At 40.9% G+C, this 23,644-nt stretch overlaps 1 protein-coding gene across 1 annotated transcript in view; it reads right to left on the bottom strand.

The window, feature by feature from the left end:
- The window catches only part of CDH13 (cadherin 13), a 1,023,676-nt gene that overhangs the window by 791,625 nt on the left and 208,407 nt on the right, over positions 1-23,644 (bottom strand). The window contains exon 2 of the mRNA XM_036832418.1: positions 10,795-10,906. Within this exon, the coding sequence (XP_036688313.1) occupies positions 10,795-10,906 (112 nt within the window). The remainder of the gene's footprint in view (positions 1-10,794; positions 10,907-23,644) is intronic.

Raw genomic sequence — 23,644 nt, 5'->3', positions numbered from 1 at the left:
ATGAAAATTAAGACCAGCTTTAGCTAAAAATAGATCCTCTGGGAGGTCTCTGCAATCAGCTGACTTGCACAATTAAGAGGAAGCTGGATGGCTGGTAACTGTTTGGGCTTCAGAGGAGGATGCAATAAGCTGGTGCAGCAGCTGGACTCTTTTCAGGGGTGTCCTGCTAAGACACCACTTACCAAGTTGCTCATAAGGAGAAGCGGGGTTGTGTGGGGTGGCTGGAACCTGGAGGCTGGTCCACCAACACACTCTGCTGCCCCGAGAAGCAGCTGGGATGTGGAGAGGCCAGCTGAATGTTTCAGAGGAATTGAGGTCTGCAATTTTTCACGGGAATGTTCTCCTAAGGAGGGCAGCCTGCAACTCAGAAATCCAAGATGCTCCACATACCAGTGTCCTTGTAACTCACTTGGCAGAAAAACCCAACCTGAACACACATGGTGGTATTTGTGGTCCTTGTTTATCCTGGTTAGGGTAAATATCCATATGTGTCACTGCAGAAATATCTGTTTTATTACACGGTGCTGCCCCAGACCCCCCTGGTGGAGTGGGTAATATACAGCATATACATTTCACTAGCTTTTTCTAAATTCCAAAACACATCTTGATCTAAGGTTGGGAAGGATCACTTCTCAAATGCTTTTCAGGGAACATCCTTTTAATTTTTAGCCCTGTGAGGCTCTCAGGGGCACCCCAGTCTGTTCTCCAAGGAAAGGACTGGAGCACTTCTGTGGGAGGGAACTGGATATAGCCTTTCACATGGAGAGAACATGCAGAGTCAGGAGACCAGAGCTCCTTTTCCACTGCTGGTACTTCTTTTGAGATACTGGGTCTTTAAATCAACCTTCATGCCCTCTTTGTTAAAATGGGATTTATAATCCTAGCTTACAAAGGGCTGTTGACTTGATTAAATGGATAAAATGGTACCCCCGCCCCCTTTCCTAGATCAGAGTATCTTAAACTAAAAAACCTGTTCTCAACTTAGTGCTTTTACATTACCTGATCTCTCTGCCTAAAGGTTTACCAATGCCATCTCCACCTGGCTGGGTCCTTCTCCTAGTTCAGGTCTCAGCTTCTCAAAGAAAACGTCTTTAGCCACCCATTCTACCGCAGCCATCCAGAAATCTCTATCACACAACCTTGTCTTATTTCCTTCATAGTATGTATCATCAGCTTTTCACGTAAAAGTTTTCTGTTTTCTTAGGTGTTTACTTCTATCATGGCTGTCTCTCTCTTTCCATAAAAAATGAAAGCTCTAACACAAAAGGCATCTTTTTTTATCTGGTTCAAAGTTTTATCCCTTGTACCTAGTACAGGGTCTGGCATAAGGGATGTGTGACCATTCTGTGATTCTTAAATAATGGACTAAACAAATGGGACTCCATGTATGTCATTTCCTTTCCTATCTCCTATTTCTATCTCCAGAAAGAGAATGCAAATTTGGTTAAGTACAAAGAGTGCCTAGGGATATTCTGACTGACAAGTGTTTGCACCTCTTGCCCTTTTGCTTTCAAGCCAACAAAAATTTCCATGAAAATTAAGATAAAAAAGGACAGACAGAGGGCATCACAATTATTAGGATGTGTGTGGATTTGATCTGTTACAGGATAATAAGATCTTCTGCCTTCTCAAACTATTTAAAGCTACGCTTAATCTTGCCCAGTTTATGTTTTGGTGTTGTACTCATTAAGCAGCCCAATTCATGTGGTTCTAATACCTTAAATTCGGAGATGCTCCTGTAACATCTGTATGTTCCTGTATTCTTAACCCTTTGAAGAAAAACAGAAATAAAAGAGATTTATACCAGCTCCAGAACCATGTGAGTGAAGACACTCAACAAGTTGAAGAGTGAGGCCATATGGCAGCACGTAGAACTTGACAGTCTTAATTAAGCAATCTGCTCACCAGCATCACCAGCGAGAAACCTGGCATGATGGCTGTCATCTGCTGCCACCTAAGAGACGTTTCCAACGTGCGTGTGTGCTACGTTCTAAAAATTCTCTTGCACGGACCACAGCCTGCAGTCGTAGAATGTTAGTACTGAAAAAGACCTTAGCAACAGAGGAAAACACCCTCATGGTGGACTCTCTTGCTTTTGCCAGCCCAAATCTTCCTGGACACCTTGACTGGTTCAGGGGTAGGTACGTGACCCAAGCTGGACCCAGAGAGTTAGCCATGGGGTGTTCGCTGGGACACTTGGAAAAAGAGATGCTCTGGGTTGTTACGCTGGAAGAATAAAAGGCTGGGACTTCTGGTGGCCATCCTGGAGGAAGCCCCTCTGAGAGTGAGGGGTACCAACACTATATAAAGCAGAGCTGAAGAATTAAGTGTGATATTGATGATATCATTAGAGCATCTAGATCCACGTGTTCTTAAAGCCAGCTCAAACCTTGAAATTTTCAATCGTGTGAGCTGATAATTTTATATAGTTTTGCTAAAGCCAGTTGGAGTTGGGTTACTTTGGATTACAACCAAAAGAGCCCTAATATACCCTCATTACACAATGGGGAAACAGAGGTCCAGAGAGGAAAAGGGTCATACACGTCAGTGTTTGAGCTGGGATAAACTCCAGGGATGCTGCATCTCTTTTAGAAAACTTGTCTTCTAGATGTCTTCCCCAGTCTAGACCCTTGGAGTTCTCTGGGGCTCTGCTCTTACCCTTATTTCACATTCCGGTGCTTCTTAATCATGCTGCCTTCTCCCCTGCCCATCTCTCCTTTGATATGCCTCCCAACCATCCCCATCTCAGAACTTCTGAAAAGGCTCCATGCCAGCCTGAGCCTTCCCAGCTCTTCTCTCGTATCCGTGTCCTATTCTGAACTTCCAGAAAGCCAGCCACACTGTCTGATCGCATGGCTCCCCTTTTCATATATTCCCCATATTGACAATTCAAAGCACTAAAGGTAGATTTCAAAGTCTCAGTCAGCGCCAGCCGTCCCATGCCCTTCAATATCTTAGCGCCATCCTCTTCTTCCTTTACCACCAATAACAACCACTGTCAATAACAGCAGTGGTATGATAAAAACAACATGTGTGTTTGGTCTTTTGTGGTGAATCATTCGACCCACACACCTGTCTCAGGAGCAAGGGTGACTTCATGGAGGTGAATGTAGATGCCTATAAGGGACAGGCAGAATAAAGGAGGAAGTTCATCGGATGACAGGAAGACAGTAGAGATTGGAGAACCACAGGGAAGGCCTCAGCTACTGTTATTGCTACACTACTTCCAGCAGCTAATATTTTAGTGCTTACGATAGACCAGCCACTTTTCAGAACCCTTTACATAGATGAACATTTAATCCTCAGCATAACCTATTGAGGTTGCTACCATTATGATTCTTTTTCCAAATGAGGAAACTGAGGCACAGGGAGGTTACCCCCCGCAACACAACTTGCCCAAGTTACTTAGCTGATACTGGGCTAACCTTGGATTTAGACTCAGGCAGCCTGCCTCTAGGATCTATATTCTAGAGGTCCAGTACTGCCAGAAGTTATGAATTTTTAAAAGTGAAATTCTCAATGTTGACAACGAACTTCTTTCATTAAACACTTCAGACTCCTACACTGAGCAGCCAAACAGGACATATCTGTGGGACAAATTTAGTCCAAGAGCTGACAGTGTGACTCCTCTGGTCTATTTATTTCTTTCATTCCACTGATAAGAAAACTTATGCCAAGAGAGCTCCACCGCATCTACATTCCTCTTCTCCTAAGGCCCTCTCACCCTGTTACCTCTTATGTTTCCCAATCTTCAAAGTACAACTTAGGACCCAAGTCTAATGGAAGGATCTCTAAGCATTTTACCATATCCCTCCCTAATGCGTATATGTGTTCTTTTTATTCTGCAGTTATTTTATTATATCACTTTACCTTTATGAAATGAGGTAGTTAATATAATGCATTTATGCGTACCCTAGTTAATATTAATTGATTACTCAACTGTTACAGATATGTTGGTGGCGGGGTGGGAGGCAAACCTGTAAAAATATTACACTTCTATAGGACTCTGTTTAAATATCGGAAAAATCAATGTAAATAGGAGTCCACATTCTGATCCAAAGTATAATCACCTTCATAATGATGGAGTGAATTAAGTGACACCAGAGTGATTTTCCTTGGCATATCACAACAGTTTAAACCAAATATACCATTTGAAACTCCAACCTATTCAGATCTATGTAGACTGTAGTACAGGTCACGCTAAATAATTTCACTAATCAGTTAATCAATCTCCCAACCTGAGAGTTAATACAAGTTAGTAGTACAGAGGACAACGAGAAAATGGAAAGGAAATTATCTTTGTTTTTTTATTTCTTAAGTCACTAAAACTGAAAACAAAAGCAAAAGAACTTAGGAAGTTCTCAAGGATAGAGAATATATACAGACAAAATCCCGAGTCAGCTTGAACTCAGGAAACAGGAATTTCTCCACCTGCCAGGTTGGAAAGTTCATCCATTTATTACCACCCAAATGAAATCTTTTCAGCAGGGTCAAAAGGGCCTTTGTTTTGACATTTAATTCACTAGCAATGTACTTCCTGCGTTAGGATGCAAAACACCTCTCACATTGCTTTTTCATTAATTGCCTTCATTTTTCAAGTTCCCTGTTTGATTTATAGTCAATTAAAAACACCCTCAAAAGCCATGACTCATGTATGTTAAGTACAAATATGATTTATGCAACACCATGGACTCCATGGATGACTTGGCTACTAACCAAGGTCGGTATCAAGGTGGCATGACCAAGAAGTGTCTTGGTGAAAGGAACTCATGGCGGAGGGCAGAAAGCAAGGAGTGCAGGGTCATGGACAAACTGGCACTGGATCCATCCAAAACAGGAAAAAGAAGTACTTTTTCTATATTTTTCTGTATTATAGAGGAAGAATGAACTTGTCTATGAACAGAAAAAACAAAATGCAGTAGAAATTCTCTATTTCACCCAGGTTGACGAAAGTAGATGGGAAAATTAAGTGGCAAATTTCCTTGATAGGTCACCACCAACATCAACAACAGCTACAAGACTCAAGACCAGAGAACTCTGGATAAGAGCCAGAGCACTGGAATCCTGGATTCAAATTTTGATGCCACCAATTATAAGCAATACAACCATGTATGAAGTGCCTCACCTAGCCCAGCCTTAGTATCCTCACCTGTAAAATGGGCACATGAGGGTATTTTCCCCCTAAGGCCTATTATGAGGTTCAAGGGGACTCTCCACACTTAGAGAGCACACAGTAAATATCGGCTATGAAGGCCACAGATGCCACATTTGTCAGCACTAGGGGTGCCTTTAAAAATTCCCAACATCTGCCTCTAATGTGTGCACACTTGTTACATTTTCTAGAAATTCTCTTTCTTTCTGTCAGTATATGCATACAGCCCTTCGTGAGGAAATCTCTTGAGTTATCCCTCCTCTCCAGGAAAATGAACATACTGAAACTTTAGAAGAATATCAGAAAAGTCAAGAGATTAAGTAACATCAACCTAATGCCTTAAATCAGTGATTTCCCACCAAAATGAGGTAAACAAAAACACTTGGTGCATTTTTTACAAAGCAAAATTTACTGAAATTAAAAGACTGCCTTCTCTTTTGTAGTTGGTCCTTACTGCTGTTTCGTTTGTTTTTTGATACTAATGACCTTTTAAAAGAAAAGTCTGGCCACAGTAAATGGAAGTATTCTCACTCTATCTCATTTATTAGCTTACTTGCTTTTTTTTTCTTTTTTCATATTCAGACTTAGAAAAATGTTTAAAAGTACACTCTTATCAATCCAAGATTTTAAAAAAATTCTACTGGCCCATGAAGTTCAAATCCTAGAATCACTGATTCAGATTTTTTTTTTTTAATCTCTTCAGATTTTAATGTCCATGATTTGTCTTCTAAAAAGTCAGGTTTAGATGGCCATTATAAGGATACCAAACCTATCTCAGACCTCTGAATAATAGTAATAATAACAACAACAATGGCAATAATAACAGCAATAGCAATAATGATAGTAATAATAATAACAGCTTCCATTTATTCATAACTATGTTCTAAGCATTTTTCCATCAATTACTGCATCAACTCTAGAAGTAAAGACTGTAATTATCCTTCTTAGAGAGATGAGGTAATTCAAACTTACAGGATTCAGGTAACTCACTCTTGGTCACATAGCTAACGTGACTGTGTCATATGTTTGAACTCTAGTCAATGTGAGTTTTAAACTATATGACCTTAACCTCAATACTATAATCATCGGGCGGGTACAACTAGAGCCCATCCTTAGTACAATTATCAAAAGGTCCCTCCCTGGGTGTTGCAAGAGGGGGCAGGGAAGAAGCTGATTCTACTCAGCGGGAAGCATCCCCTGACAAGAAAAGCAGGATGTAGTCACAGGTACATGACCTTGCTGTCCTGCTTGAATGACCAACTTCGTCCTTATCCCCATGTAGGCCCAAGTTACTCAGAGACAATTGCCTCCTTTGTGGTCCGGTTCTGTCTCTTTTGGGAGTCTCTTTTTGACTGGGGTCACTTTGCTTTGTTAGGATCTGTGTAGAGATGGTGAACTTACACCAATACTCGTGTTCCTCTACATTGCTCAGCTTCTTTTGCAGTTAGCTTGGCTATGTGACTAGGTCTGGCTAAGAGTGTAAGCAGAAATGACACATGTCCCTTTTGAGCTCAAGTGGTTAAACATCTGTGGTGCCTTCCCCACCCTTTTTCTCACCCCCCTATTCTCCAGCTCGGTGACTTAAGAGTGACTCAAAGGCCCAAGATGGCAGGACCAAGTTGGAAGTAGCTTGGGTCCTCGAGTTCCTGCGTGGAGGGCAGCTACTTGGAGGAGAGCTACCCAGGAAAGCAGGCAACCTGCATCCACGTGACCTGAATGAGAAATCAACTCTTATAGTGTTAGGTCACTGGGGTTGTTTCATAACAAGCCTATTTTGACTAATGAGGCTTCTTTATTAAAAGTGTAATTACACAGGTTGTATTTTAGGTGAACCCAGGTGCGGCAATTTCTCTCTGTGTATCTGTGTTTGTGTGTGTGTAGTCCAAGAGGAGTGATCCATGAAGGATGAACAAGGGGGATGAAAAGCACCGACCGGATAGTGGCTGGGTGGCCAATAAGATGTCCTTTCTGGACACTGGAAGTTGGAGACATCTCTCCTTATAGAGGTTGGAGGATCATGAGTATGGTTTCCCTTAGTGAACAAGATGATCACAGATCCCTCCATAATGCCAGGAAGGTCTGTCTGAGCTGATATGGCAGGGCAGAATATTCTGTTCTATAATTTTTCAGGACACAAGATAGTCAGGGGCTTATCACTTGGTCTTTTTCCATATCAGATGGGTGGCTGGTCAGTTTTCCAGGCCAGATATTCTTCTGGAGCCTGGGTGTCAGCTGGGAGGCTGTAAACAGGGTCATTATCCAAATATTGTGGTATCAAGATAGCAGCTACCAGAACTGCATGACTTTCACGTTGCAGGAGAAGCAACCCCATCAACCAATTTAAGAGAATTCGGGGTGTTGGAAACCTCTAGGGACCTCCTGCAACAAACCCCTCACAAATTCCTCCTGGAGTCCGAAGGCCTTGAGTGGATATCTCCTTTCTGAGTTTCTGCCTTCTAAACTGTCTTCCCCTTTCTTCTTGTACTTCTCATTGAAAATGACAATAAACACATCCTCCCAGCTCACCTTTTAAGACTGAGATGAAGCCAGGAAACTTTTGTCCAAGTTATCTTGAGTTGGGGGTTTTGCATCATGCTGTGAAAGCTACAATGATAAAGCTCCCCCCTGGTTACATTAGAAGAAATAGTGGGATGCCATGTTTTGATCCTAGAAGCTTGTTGAAAATGGCCCTTTAAAGACGAAAGCAAGTCTAGTTAGTGGAAAGGAGAGTAGAATAAAGAGTTATTTGGATGTGAAGAAAATAAAAGGCTTTAGAACAACTGAGGGAAAGATGTATCAGAGTGAACAGTGAATAAAATATTAGGGAAATAAAAGGAGTGGAGGTGACCATTAGTAACAGTTAAAGCAGAAAAAGATAAGTCATTGAGAATTGAGGGGAAAGATGAAAAAGGATAAAAGGAAATATTACCGTCTGAACAAAAAGAGCAGGAAGCCATGGACAGAATAAACATTCCCTGTAACGCGTGCTAAAAGCTAACACAGAATTGGTTGAATATAAGTCTGGGGTATGAGCAGATATACTATGTCTGTAGGGCAGAGACAACATTTTCAGACAAGTTTATAAAATGGTGAAAAGCGTAGACATAAATTGATTGATTGTGCTGTACTTTACACTTTCTGCAAGACAAAAATTCACAATGATTGGAAGCCAAATCTCTTAAATATTGCAAAGATAAAGGAAAAATGGAAAGTGTAACTGCCATAGGAGGAGTCCAAGGTAATGTTACTAACCTGGTTTCTTTTAGCCTCTGTTATTACCTAGATCATCAGCTTATATTTACACATCACTGAACTATCCCTAACCATTTTCTGGATCTTGGTAGTGGCCTCAAATATCTAAGTATTTTTAAACATTCTGGTTCTGCTTGATTCTTTCCAGTTTTCATCCAGATGTTAGCCTCGTGACAATATGGCCTTCATTCTGAGAGGTCACACCACTCATTGGTTTCTTGGCTAATCACATTTTTCAGAGATAGAAAGGTCTTGTGTTGGACCATAAAGAAATGCATGAAAGAAACTGAGAATGAGAGGGGAGGGTGGGAGGGAGACTTAAAATGTTAGTTGGTTAGGGGGAAAAGTCCGTTCAAAATTTTGTGCTTTTTATTTCCTCTTCCATGTGAAATAGAGCAAAATACATTGCTACTGCTTCTGGAAATCCAGATTTCCCAAACAGTATTCAACAGACATTCTCAAGTCTGTGAAAACTTTCTTCTTCATTTAGGCACAATTAACCTTATTCTCAGGGTTATTCTCATGACAACCTATGTTCACTGCTTTGAGATGAACTGAAAGGTATCAAACCAAATCTGCTCTTTGTATTTTTTTCCCTAGTAATATACATGGACCCACAATTTCACTGAGAAGGGGGCTAATCAGATTTTGCTGATCCAACAATTCACATACAAATTCACATATAAATTTTAAAATATCTTCAATCCCTATATCACTGACTTTTCCTGAACGTGCTATCATTGATAATCAACCCAGCTCCATTTAGCATTTACTAGCTTACACAGAATCAACAACCATAACCCACTAAATTACTTAGGAGATTAAAAAAAAAAAAAAACTACACAGACACACACAAAACTGTGATATTGGAATGTACAGGATGGTCTCGTTTAAATGAAAAAGGTCCCCCAAAGTATGATTGTTTCCAGCTTCTCAGAGGTGAATTAAAAGCTGTTTGGTGTCGTGAAGATTACAGAAGTAATCACATTTATGGGCCTGCTTTGCATACCAACTCTATTAATAATTTCCATACTCAGGGTGGCTTCACATTTCCACACATGTTAATATAGATGCCATTTGGGAATTGCTTGGAGAAAAAGAGAAAAGAAAGAGAGAAGGAGAAGAGAAGAGAGGAGATGATGCAGACGAGAGGAGATGAGAGCCAGAAAAATGGTATCTTAAACCAAGTTCCGTTTAAAATATAGTGATTCTGATAAACAGAAGAATCAAAAGACAAATGAGAGTTCGTGATGGCCTGACCCAGGAGTCACACTCAGGGATCAAATTAACATGAAATCACATACTGGAATTCACTTATTGTGCCAGTCCTGCACCTTGTCATTATAGACTCTAATTATTGAAATGACTTCATAGGCGTAATTGCATCAAGATGTGCATGGGCTTCACCTTGGAGGGCTCCCTTGATGCTCAACATTGTATCTTCATTATTATGTTCCTTTCAACTCTTAAAATGTGCTCCAGCCTCACAGAACAATCCAATCGAACAGGCTGAGTTTTCTTTTCCCCCTTTTCTTTAAACATGCCAGCCACATAGCACGGGAATGAAGGAATGTGTTTATCCTGAAAGGCAAACCTGGGACCATTAGGGCAAATGTACAGTTATCTTCCCTAAAGGGACCATAGAGCATCTGACCAAATTAAACCATTGTTTTTATATCCTTCATTCCCAAATGTTAAAGAATGCTGCTCAAGAGCCTACAATTAAAAGCTTATTTGTCTACCATCAATTTTAAATTCATCGTGCTAAAACTAAGCTTGTTATGCATTTAGCAATGCACTCCATGCCCTCATAAAGATAAAACAACATAACACTGGCATTAAAAATAGGAAGAGATTATAACCACAGATCTGAGCAGAGCATATTTTGAGGAAATTAATTGGATTTGGGGGGATTTGAGTTTAGAATAGCCAGTAGAGGTTTCAAATCCTTCAGAAAACTATCTTATTAGCATTAAGAATAAGAGTTTAAATTCCTATGCCTAAAAATTCCAAGAAGTTAACATCCTGCTCTCACCATTATTTTGATTCAATGCTATGTATGAGGTAGAACAGCAATACATAGGATGGCAATGGTCTGTTCTCAGGATCTGCCCAGAGGAAATGGATTTCATACATTGGAGGCTTGGTGGTCCCCTTTCCTGGGAGCAGTCAGGAAATGCTTATCGGTGATAAAATACTTAAAAGAGACACACACCACTCTATTCACCTCTAAGCTGACAAAGCCCTAATTCAAGAACTTCCACCCTGGGTCAAGCAGTGACATAAGAAAAACGATCAGAAAATACTTAGTTTAGGGAATACCATATCCTGAGTCACATTCTTATACATCGGTGAATAGGCCAAAAGCATCGTCAAGTGACACTGCTTACAGTTTAGAATCGCCTGGTCCTCGATGAATTCAGCTGGCTGATTGATATGGAACAATTTCTGCTGAAATCCAGGAGTGCAGTCCAAATCTTCTGCAGATGTTAGCAGCAGCACCTGAGAAAAACAAAGCCATCAATATTTTAACAGCGGTTTATACGTTTGCCCTGCTAACTTTTACCAAATCTGTGACTTTTAGAAACGAGCTGAGGTTTTAATTTCATTTCCCAAATGAAGAGGTAAGTTGATACCTCTCCTGTGGCTGCCAACCGTTCGTTTTGGCAATGAGATTTGGAAAACACGCAAATGGGAACAGCTGCTGCAGTTTCCATTAAGTTGTCGTTAAAGAAATAACTTCCTCAGATTTTTACACCTGCTAAGAATCTCACCATGGTTTCCACGTGTGAAATTTCATTACAGAAACTGTCAATTTCATATGATGCCTGAGCTAAAACCAACTTCACTTTCATAGATGCAAAGGAACACTGTCATCGACAAAGAGGAGGAAAACGGAGCTACTCCACTGGAAGTTACTTCTAACAAGAATCCAGGGCCCCGTAGACCTTCACAGTCCAATATGGTGGTCATAAGCCACAGGTGACTACTGAGCACTTGAAATGTAGCTGGGCTGAAACTGTCAGTAGAAGAATATGTGTTGGATTTTGAAGACTAAATACTGAAAAGAAAAATAAAGTAAAATATATAATTAATAATTTTTATGGGATTACAGGTTGAAATGCTATTTTACAGATTGGACTAAATAGATTCACTATTAAAATAAATCTTACCCCTTTCTTTTGACTTTAGTATGTTTGGTTACTAGGAAATTTAAATTTTACAGTTGCTTCTGAAGGCTCAGCTTTGTCTTTGCAAATCCTTGGGGCACTTCATCCAGAAGTCAAAAATTTAGTTTATATGTTTTGGAACATAAAAGTTATGTGAAAACACTCTTGGACAAGGGGTAATTAAGTCAGGTAAGAAATAGTCATAGGCTTAGTAGGCAAAGACTATAAGCAGTGTGAAGTTAGAGATTACCTCTTTTTCCCCATTTCTTATACCAAGCACCTACCACATATACTGGCACAGAGAAGACGCTCCATAATACTTACAATACAATGATTGCTAATATTTTTCAGCCTTGCTATGGCAAGCACTGTCCTAAGTTTGTTGTATGCATTATCTCCTTCAATCTCCACAACAGCGCTGTGATGTACTTAGCATGTTATAAGACACATTTTACTGACAAGGGGCCTGACATTCTAGAGAGGCTAACAATCTTGCCCCGAATCACACAGTTAGGATGGGTGGAGCCAGGATCTGAATCCAGGTTTAAGTGTTCTCTGATTTTGACAGAGCTCCGCCTATACCCTTCAGGCAGGACTTTGTATTTTTTTGCCTGGGACATTTCTCTGAAACCTGTGGGAGGCTGCTTTACCTGAGTATGGCGCCAGCAGGCAGTGTTTGTAAATTCACACCCCCAAGACCATCACCATAACTGATGAAAACTGCTGTGTGAATACCCCAGCCCTCAGGTGAGATAATGCAGAGGCAAGTGTTCTGTCTCCCACCTGGACTTAAGCAACAGTTGTCCACGGTGGTATCTGGCTTGATAACTCACCGTCCATTAGCTGCCTTCTCTTCTTTGGCTCATTTACCCATGCCCTGTTGGTATTTTTCTGACATCACCCTCCAAATAAAACTATTTGCACTCAAGTCTTTGACTCAGTGTCTGCTTATTGGGAAACTACACTTTGATACCAGAATACAAACTCTTTTTTTTTTTTAACTTTTTATTTTGTATTTGAGTCTAGCTGATTAATGTTGTGATAGTTTCAGGTGCACAGCAAAGTGACTCAGCCATACCAGAATGCAAACTGTTAACCACTGCACACAGGCTGTTGAAGAAAACTCATTATCATCCCCACCGGTGATCTCAAAGGAGTGTACAAAAGGTTGGAAGCTGTGGAACCAGGGCTTCTCTCTAAATACCAGCCCTCTGAAATGCACTGAACCCAAGGAACAAGAGCAAGAATCAATCTCCCAAGGTTCACCATGTGGCTGGCCTGAGAAACATCAGAGGAACTGAAATAGGAGAGTCATCACCCTGACCGACATCATCCTTCTAAAATCAAAGGGGGGAAGGATGCTATAGTCGCATATCTGAGGACTTCTGTGTGTAAAACTTTCCCTTGCCTTGAGAGCAGGCTCTGGGTAGATCACGTCTAAGGCAATCATAACGCTGACATCCCAAGTGGTGCACACAGAAAATGCAGATTCAGGACTCAGAATCATTTGCTGGCAATTATGCAAGCAGAAAATCTATAACTGGCCAACGTTAATTCAGTTAAACATCAAGTGGTCAAGGGTCGCCTCCAGGCACCTTATGCCTACAATTATATGTTAACCTTATAATCAGCTAATTCTTCCCTCAAATCCCAGACCAGTAAACCAGTCATTCCCGAGGAACTAAGGCAAACGACATTTCTCCAGGGATCCTGAGCTAAGAATCCAGGACTGACTGAGAGTACAGGTGAGTGGAATTCCTGGTGCTTATCTCTCTGTGGCTTAGTCTCTGTCCTGGCCTCTTGGCAGGTTCTACTTAGGATTCCTCTGGAATCATAAAGGAAAAATAAACCGTTTCCAACCGCAGATGCTCAGGGAGGGTGAGAGTGGTGGGAGAACTCTCAAAGGCTCAAAGTTTTTTGTTTTTTTTTTTGGCAAATTCTTGGGTCACTTCATCCACCAGGCAAAATTCAGGTTAAAGGCTTTGTAATATGAACACACAGCACTCTCCTGGGCAAGTGTGACTTAGCGAGGTAAGAACTAGTCAAATAATTCATTCACTCTCTCCTCCCTGTGTCCATTCATTCACTTATTCCCAAACATTTATTAAACTCCTGGGATTCAGTGAGCACTTTGCTAGGTGGTGTCCTGGAGCTTATGGAGAAGCCCTATAAGACAATCATTAAAAGCATGAATTCCAGGGTTGTTTGACTTCGTTCATTCTTGGCTCTGCCCTTTACTGACTGTGCTATTTGGCATTTTTTCCCCCAGCCACTCTGGTCTCAGTTTTCTCATGTAGAGAAATATGGAAAACAAGATGTGCATTGAGAGTGGCCATGTGGGTTCAATGGAATGATACATATAAAGCAATTAGAATAGTGCTGCACAGGATAAGCAGTCAAGAGTGTTAACTGTTATTATGGACTATAAAAGGTGAGAGGCATTAACAAATCATAATTTAATTAATTGATTAACTAAAATTAAAATTTAACTTGAAAGGAAATCACGGCTCTCTTCAGGAGCATGTAAAAGCTGGGAGTCGGGAGTCGAACTTCACCTAGAGGAATCAAGGAAAGCAAACCCACTGAAGGGGCATTTCTGCTTTGATCTCAAAGATGGGTCAGAATTAGCTGGATAAATGGAGAGGAATATAGAGTGGTCTCTTTAACCAACACACACTTTGCTTTCACGTGAATTTATGCCTCTCTGGATTTCATGCAACAGATCTCTGAAACGACAAAACTGTGTTTAAAAAAGAATCCACAGCTTCCCTGGTGGCGCAGTGGTTGAGAGTCTGCCTGCCAATGCAGGGGACACGGGTTCGAGCCCTGGTCTGGGAAGATCCCACATGCCACGGAGCAACTGGGCCCGTGAGCCACAGCTACTGAGCCTGAGCGTCTGGAGCCTCTGCTCCGCAACAAGAGAGGCCGCGATAGTGAGAGGCCCGCGCACCGCGATGAAGAGTGGCCCCCACTTGCCGCAACTGGAGAAAGCCCTCGCACAGAAACGAAGACCCAACACAGCCAAAAATAAAAATAATAAATAAGTAATAAATTTTTTAAAAAATTAAAAAAAAAAAAGAATCCAGACTAACTTAGGGCTCCCCAGAAGCTGAATGTCTCGCTGAGCACTAGTGGTAGAGCGTTCGAGTTACTGCTGTTACCCCTTGATTTTTGTAGAGGATTTCAAATAGTCTTCAGCTATGAGCTCACCATGGCTTCAACTCCAATAGCACTGAGTTTGGTGGTGGGATATGCAGAGGCATCCCTCACTGGTCTAAGATGAGCACTCAGACATGACTCCAGAATTAGGCAGCCCCTTCTCCAATATCATCACGTGTCACTCTTATACATATGATACCTGGACATGCTTTTCCCCGCACTCTCTTTAACATTTCCAGAATATAGGCTATGAGTGACATTCCAAATGCATCTTTAATGCCATGGCAGTAACGGTCTTCCTATATGGTTCTTTTGTTCATTTATGCATTAGTTTGCACTTCATAAACAATAGGCAACCAATACACCTTTGAAAGCTCAGCAATGATCAAGTTTTATGATCACCAAAGGATTTCTATTACGTGAAAATTACAATCAGCCTGCTTATGAAGGCAGAGTCACATTCAGACAGACTATAAGCACAGGACAGAGCCACAGTGGTTCTGTATGAATCCCAGTTTACCAGCTGCCAGTTACTAGCTGTAACCCTCTGTATCTCAGTTTCCTCAGATAGAGTCTTATAGGTTGTCATGCGGATTAAGTGAGTAAACTATTGTAAAGAGCCTTGCACGGTGCTGGACACATAATAATTGCTCAATAAATGTTTGCTATTATTATTTTTACTATTATTATTATTATTTCTATGTATTATGTTTAAATTAATATATAGGATTCACTCATATTCCCAGGGTAGGCACTGACAAATATCATCAAAATATTACTTTTGTTTCTACTATAAAATTGTTCAATGGATAGACTGTGCTCAGAAGTATCAGAGGGAAACAGGAGGGATCTGAATCAGATAAAAGATAAGGAGAGAATTTGCACCTTGGGGTCAGCTGCACAGTAAGAACATCAGGGCCTATTGTGGACTGAGTTGGGCTGCTCTTGCAGGACACTGAGCATCCTTTAAAATGACAGCTCAGGGACTTCCCTGGTGGTCCAGTGGTTGAGGTTGCACGCTCCCAGTGCAGGGGGCCTGGGTTTGATCCCTGGTCAGGGAACTGGATCCTGCATGCCACAGCTAAGGATCTCGCATGCCGCAACAAAGACCCCACGTGCCGCAACAAAGATCCTGCGTGCCGCAACTAGGACCCAGCGCAGCCAAATAAATAAATAAATATTTTTTTAAAAAAGAGAATAAAATGACAGATCAGGGCTCTGTCCTCTATGTACGAGCCCCTGCCCTAAGCTTATGTACAGATGGCAAATTCTGACAACACACTCTTCATACCTGCTTCTCTTTTTAGCTTCCATTTCCGTGCTGCTGTTCAGAGCCTTCTCTTTTAAGAAGAAAGAGTGTTTGTTTATCCTCACAGGTGCTGAGGTGCTGATTCAAGAGCACAGCCAACTTTGGAGTTTGCTCCCAGAAAAATGATTTTTTTCTGCCCCAGACTGCAGGTTGCCAACTGGCAGCATAAGGGATGGATCGGGCCAGCAGACGTGGCTGGTTCAGCCAGAGCAGTCTGTCATAAAAGTTAAATTATCACGTTCTGTCGAGCACACCTCTCTGAGCTATCCTTGCCTGCACGACTCCCTACGTTACTGCTCCCCGTCACTCAACTTAGTTACACCCTTGTCTGGCCCTCTAGGCATTTGAGTTTGCAACCCCTGCTTTAGACTTTGGAAATAAGCTTTTCAAGCAAAGAACTCTCCTTGTTATGAGTCTCTAGTTACTTCTCATAATAGTACCCACAGCTATGTGCTCCTGGCTCTACTGCAGTATTTTTGGTCATGTGACTAAGCACTGACAACAAAAGGAGGGTGGAAGGATTTTCACCACTAGTCCTGGGCCCTGAAGTGCCCTCTTTTACCCATCTAAGGAAACAGAATAGGAGGACTTCCAAGGTGGTGGAGTCATCCAACAGAACGATCAGAGAAATCAGTCACTGCTTAGAGGACAAGCACCTGGGAGAGATGCCCAGCAAGGAAACTCCATGTGCAGCCTGCGGTCCCTGAGATCTGGGGCTGTTTGTTACACTTGGCTGACTATGCACTAAACCTGGAAGGCATAAGGGCAGAGGGTTTTCTATACCACAGCATCATAGACTGTTCCAGAGGCCACAGAGAAACAGAAGAACTGAAGAAAAGCTTAACACAACTGTATTCGAAGCGGCCATAAATAAAAACAGAGAAAGTTACTGCCACAAATAATTATCTCAGCAGGCTGTGAACAAGCTCAGATCTCATCCTCTCTTAAGTCAGCTTCAAAATGGTATTTTCCAAATGAACTCGCTAGTGTCTCCTGGCCCCTTGTTGTTTTCCTTTCACTGACTCACTCGCTTTTTGCTATTAGGGTAGATGGACAGTTACTTTATCCTTGCCACAAAACACCTCCGGTTTACTCTTGTCAAAGTCAGTCCAGTGGAATCAGTTTGGAGGGGCTTAGACTGGCGGAGAAGAAAGGCTACTATCTCTGATTTGCAGGATATAAAAATGTTACAGCAATGTATCTGATTGATTCTTTATCCTGCCAGGGACCAAAAACCCTGAGTCCTGGAAGGGTTTATAAAGACACACCGCCTACAGGGAAAGCACAGAGAAAAGAAGCACTTCAAAGACACACACACACACCTGCACACACACATATTGATATGTTCACTGTGAGTGTCAGTTCATGTCATCCACGCTCCCTGAGTCTGACCTCCTTGAAATATTCCTGGTGTTTTACAGCCTCTGGACACAGAACATCTGCCACCTTCCTGGCCATTAATGCATGACACTTAGAAATGATTTTGTAATTCTTGGGGAGATAAAGGGTCCTGTTGTTGCCTTCATACACAGTTTGAGACCAACATTCTAGACCTTATTTCTAATTGAATGATACTCAGTATCTTTTCCTCAAATTATTAAAAGGGAAGCTGCATATAACTGGAAAAGCATGGGACAAGAAGCCAAAACTAATCTGAGCCTGAATACTGGCTATGTGGCCATTTCTCTGACTTTTGGCAAATTACTTAAACTTGAACAGCCGCTGTGTTTTCTTTAAATGAGCATAACACCACCTATGCATATAGTTCCTGGGGGACTTTAATGAGATAATGTAAAAAGAAAGGCTATATGGTAGACAGAATAATGGTCCCCAACAGATGCCCTCAGTCTAATCCCTGGGCCCTGTGAATATCTCACACTACATGAAAAGGGGAATTAAGGTTGAAAATCACCTGACCTAAAAATAGAGTGATTATCCTAGATTAGATGGACCCCATGTAATCACAAGGATCCTTGCAAATGGAAGAAACCACTGAAGACTTAGAGAAAGAGATGTGACAATGAAAGCCAGGTCATAGTGATGTCATGTGAGAAGGACTCAACCTGCCATTGCTGGCCTTGAAGGCGGAGAAAGAGGCCACCAGCCAAGGAATGCAAGAGACCGCAAGAAGCTGGAAAAGGCACCAAAAAAAGGATTTTCCCCTGGAACCTCCAGAAGGAATACAGCCCTGCTGACACCTTGATTTTGCTCAAAGAGAATTCTGACTTTCAAAACTGTAAGATAATCCATGGTGCTGTTTTACATTGCTAAGCATGCGGTAAGTTGTTACAGCAGCCACAGGACACTCATATGGTTACCATAGTGTTGGCCCCACAGCAGACACTCAGAAAATATTGGTTCCCTTTACTTGATTTTTCAAGATATAATTTGGGCAAACCAATGGAGAGGGAGAAACAGAGGAGGGAAAGAGGAAGGTGGAGTGGAGGGAAACTGAGAGAAGGAGGAAAAGAGGGAAGGTGAAAAAAGAGTCATGAGATTGGTTCAGGATGGCGGAGTAGAAGGACGTGTGCTCACTCCCTCTTCTGAGAGCACCAGAATCACAAGTAAGTGCTGAACAATCATCGACAGGAAGACACTGGAACTCACCAAAAAAGACACCCCACATCCAAAGAAAAAGGAGAAGCCGCAATGAGACAGCAGGAGGGGCACAATCACAATAAAATCAAATCCCATAACCGCTGGGTGGGTGACTCACAAACTGGAAAACAATTATACCACAGAAGTCCACCCACTGGAGTGAAGGGTCTAAGCCCCATGTCAGGCTTCCCAACCTGGGGTTCTGGCAACTGGAGGAGGAATTCCCAGAGAATCAGGCTTTGAAGGCTAGCGGGATTTAATTGCAGGACTTCGACAGGACTGGGGGAAACAGAGACTCCACTCTTGGAGGGCACACAAAGTAGTGTGCGCATCAGGACCCAGGAGAAGGAGCAGTGACCCTATAGGAGACTGAACAAGATCTACCTGCTAGTGTTGCAGGGTCTCATGCCGAGGCAGGGGGTGGCTGTGGCTCACCGTGAGGACAAGGACACTGGCAGCAGAAATTCTGGGAAGTACTCCTTGGCGTGAGCCCTCCTGAAGTCCACCATTAGCCCCACCAAAGAGCCTGTAGGCTCCAGTGCAGGGTCGCCTCAGGCCAAACAACCAACAGGGAGGGGACTCAGCCCCACCCATCAGCAGACAAGCAGATTAAAGTTTTACTGAGTTCTGCCCAACAGAGCAACACCCAGCTCTACCCACCACCAGTCCCTCCCATCAGGAAGCTTGCACAAGCCTCTTAGATAGCCTCATCCACCAGAGGACAGACAGCAGAAGCAAGAAGAACTACAATCCTGCAGCCTGTGGAACGAAAACCACATTCACAGAAAGATAGACAAAATGAAAAGGCAGAGGACTACGTACTAGATGAAGAAGATAAAACCCCAGAAAAACAACTAAATGAAGTGGAGATAGGCAACCTTCCAGAAAAAGAATTCGGAATGATGATAGTGAAGATGATCCAGGACTTCAGAAAAAGAATGGAGGCAAAGATCAAGAAGATGCAAGAAATGTTTAACAAAGACCTAGAAGAATTAAAGAACAAACAACTAGAAGAATTAAAGAACAAACAAACAGAGATGAACAATAACTGAAATGAAAACTACACTAGAAGGAATCAATAGCAGAATAACTGAGGCAGAAGAATGCATAAGTGACCTGGAAGACAGAATGGTGGAATTCACTGCTGCAGAATAGAATAAAGAAAAAGAATGAAAAGAAATGAAGACAGCCTAAGATACCTCTGGGACAACATTAAATGCACCAACATTCACATTATAGGGGTCCCAGAAGGAGAAGAGAATGAGAAAGGACCCGAGAAACTATTTGAAGAGATTATAGTTGAAAACTTCCCTAATGGGAAACAAAATAGTCCCCCCAGTCAAGGAAGTGCAGAGAGTCCCATGCAGGATAAACCCAAGGAGAAACACACTGAGACACACAGTAATCAAATTGACAAAAATTAAAGGCAAAAAAAAAAAATTATTAAAAGCAACAAGGGAAAAATGACAAATAACATACAAGGGAACTCCCATAAGGTTAACAGCTGATTTCTCAGCAGAAACTCTACAAGCCAGAAGGGAGTGGCACGATATATTTAAAGTGATGAAAGGGAAGAAGCTACAACCAAAATTACTCTACTCAGCAAGGATCTCATTCAGATTCGACGGAGAAATCAAAAGCTTTACAGACAAGCAGAAGCTAAGAGAATTCAGCACCACCAAACCAGCTCTACAACAAATGCTAAAGGAACTTCTCTAACTGTAAAACACAACAGAAGATAAGGACCTACAAAAACAAACCCAAAACAATTAACAAAATGGTAATAGGAAGATATATATTGATAATCACCTTGAATGTAAATGGATTAAATGCTCCAACCAAAAGACTCAGACTGGCTGAATGGATACAAAAACAAGACCTGTATATATGCAGTCTACAAAAGACCCACTTCAGACCTAGGGACACATACAGACTGAAAATGAGGGGATGGAAAAAGATATTCCATGCAAATGGAAATCACAAGAAAGCTGGCGTAGAAATACTCATATCAAATGAAATAGACTTTAAAATAAAGAATGTTACAAAGGACAAGGAAGGACACTACATAATGATCAAGGGATCAATCCAAGAAGAAGATAAAACAATTATAAATATATATGCACCCAACATAGGAGCACCTCAATACATAAGGCAAATGCTAACAGCTATAAAAGAGGAAATCAACAGTAACACAATAATAGTGGGGGACTTTAACATCTCACTTACACCAATGGACAGATCATCCAGACAGAAAATTAATAAGGAAACAGAAGCTTTAAATGACACAATAGACCATATAGATTTAACTGATACTTATAGGACATTCCATCCAAAAACAGCAGATTACACTTTCTTCGCAAGTGCACATGGAACATTCTACAAGTTAGATCACATCTTGGGTCACAAATAAAGCCTCGGTAAATTTAGGAAAATTGAAATCATATCAAGCATCTTTTCTGACCACAATGCTATGTGATTAGAAATAAATTACAGGAAAAATAACGTAAAAAACACAAACACATGGAGGCTAAACGATATGTTCCTAAATAACCAAGAGTTCACCGAAAAAATCAAAGAGGAAATCAAAAAATACCCGGAGACAAAAGACAACGAAAACACAATGATCCAAAACCTGTGGGATGCAGCAAAAGCAGTCCTAAGAGGGAAGTTTGTAGCAATACAATCCTACCTCAAGAAACAATAAAAATTAAAATAAACAATCTTACCTTACATCTAAAGGAAGTAGAGAAAGAAGAATAAACAAAACCCAAAGTTAGTAGAAGGAAGAAATCATAAAGATCAGAGCAGAAATAAATGAAATAGAAATTAAGGAAACGATAGCAAAGATCAATAAAACTAAAAGCTGGTTCTTTGATAAGATAAACAAAATTGACAAAACTTTAGCCAGACTCATCAAGAAAAAGAGGGAGAGGACTCAATAAAATTAGAATGAAAAACAAGAAGCTACAACAGACACTGCAGAAATACAAAGCACTATAAGAGACTACTATAAGCAACTCTATGCCAATAAAATGGACAACCTGGAAGAAATGGACAAATTCTTAGAAAGGTATAAACTTCCAAGACTGAACCAGGAAGAAACAGAAAATATGAACAGACCAATTACAAGCAATGAAATTGACACTCTGATTAAAAATCTTCCAATAAACAAAAGTCCAGGACCAGATAGCTTCATAGGTGAATTCTACCAAACCTTTAGAGAAGAGCTAACACCCATTCTTCTCAAGCTCTTCCAAAAAATTGCAGAGAAAGGAACACTCCCAAACTCATTCTACAAGGCCACCATCACCGTGATACTGAAATCAGACGATACTACAAAAAAAAGAAAATTACAGACCAATATCACTGATGAATATAGATGCAAAAATTCTCAACAAAATACTAGCGAACAGAATCCAACAGCACATTAAAAGGATCATACACCGTGATCAAGTGGGGTTTATCCCAGGAATGCAAGGATTGTTCAATATACGGAAATCAATCAATGTGATACACCATATTAACAACTTGAAGGATAAAAACCATATGATAATCTCAAAAAATACAGAAAAAGCTTTTGACAAAATTCAACACCGATTTATGATAAAAACCCTCCACAAAGTAGGCATAGAGGGAACTTACCTCAACAAAATAAAGGCCATATATGACAACCCCAGAGCCAACATCGTTCTCAATGGTGAAAAACTGAAACCATTTCCACTAAGATCAGGAACAAGACAAGGTTGTCCACTCTCACCACTATTATTCAACATAGCTTTGGAAGTTTTATCCACAGCAATCAGAGAAGAAAAAGAAATAAAAGGAATACAAATCGGAAAAGAAGAAGTAAAACAAACTGTCGCTGTTTGCAGATGACATGATACTACACATAGAGAATCCTAAAGATGCACCAGAAAACTATTAGAGCTGATCAATGAATTTGGTAAAGTAGCAGGATACAAAATTAATGCACAGAAGTCTCTTGCATTCCTACACACTACTGACGAAAAATTTGAAAGAGAAATTAAAGAAACACTCCCATTTACCATTGCAACAAAAAGAGTAAAATACTTAGGAATAAATGTAGCAAGGAGACAAAAGACCTGTATGCAGAAATCTATAAGACACTGATGAAAGGAATTAAAGATGATACAAACAGATGGAGAGATATACCATGTTCCTGGATTGGAAGAATCAACATTGTGAAAATGACTATACTACCCAAAGCAATCTACAGACTCAATGCAATCCCTATCAAACTACCAGTGGCATTTTTTACAGAACTAGAACAAAAAATTGCACAATTTGTATGGAAACACAAAAGACCCTGAATAGCCAAAGCAATCTTGAGAAAGAAAAACGGAGCTGGAGGAATCAGGCTCCCTGACTTCAGACTATACTACAAAGCTACAGTAATCAAGACAGTATGGTACTGGCACAAAAACAGAAATATAGATCAATGGAACAGGATAGAAAGCCCAGAGATATACCCACATATGGTCAACTAATCTATGACAAAGGAGGCAGGGATATACAATGCAGAAAAGACAGCCTCTTCAATAAGTGGTGCTGGGAAAACTGGGCAGCTACATGTAAAAGAATGAAATTAGAACACTTCCTAACACCATACACAAAAACAAATTCAAAATGGATTAAAGACATAAATGTAAGAGTGGACACTATAAAACTCTTAGAGGAAAACATAGGAAGAACACTCTTTGACATAAATCACAGCAAGATCTTTTTTGACCCACCTCCTAGAGAAATGGAAACAAAAACAAACAAATGGGACCTAATGAAACTTAAAAGCTTTTGCACAGCAAAGGAAACTATAAACAAGACGAAAAGACAATCCTCAGAATGGGAGAAAATATTTGCAAACGAATCAATGGACAAAGGATTAATTTCCAAAATATATAAACAGCTCATGCAGCTCAATATTAAAGAAACAAACACCCCAATCTAAAAATGGGCAGAAGGCCTAAATAGACATTTCTCCAATGA

Source organism: Balaenoptera musculus, chromosome 19 (genome assembly GCF_009873245.2).
Source record: "Balaenoptera musculus isolate JJ_BM4_2016_0621 chromosome 19, mBalMus1.pri.v3, whole genome shotgun sequence".
In the NCBI taxonomy this organism is placed as follows: domain Eukaryota; kingdom Metazoa; phylum Chordata; class Mammalia; order Artiodactyla; family Balaenopteridae; genus Balaenoptera; species Balaenoptera musculus.
The sequence above is the reverse complement of the archived record's forward strand: the minus strand, read 5'-3'. Positions and strand labels throughout refer to the sequence as shown.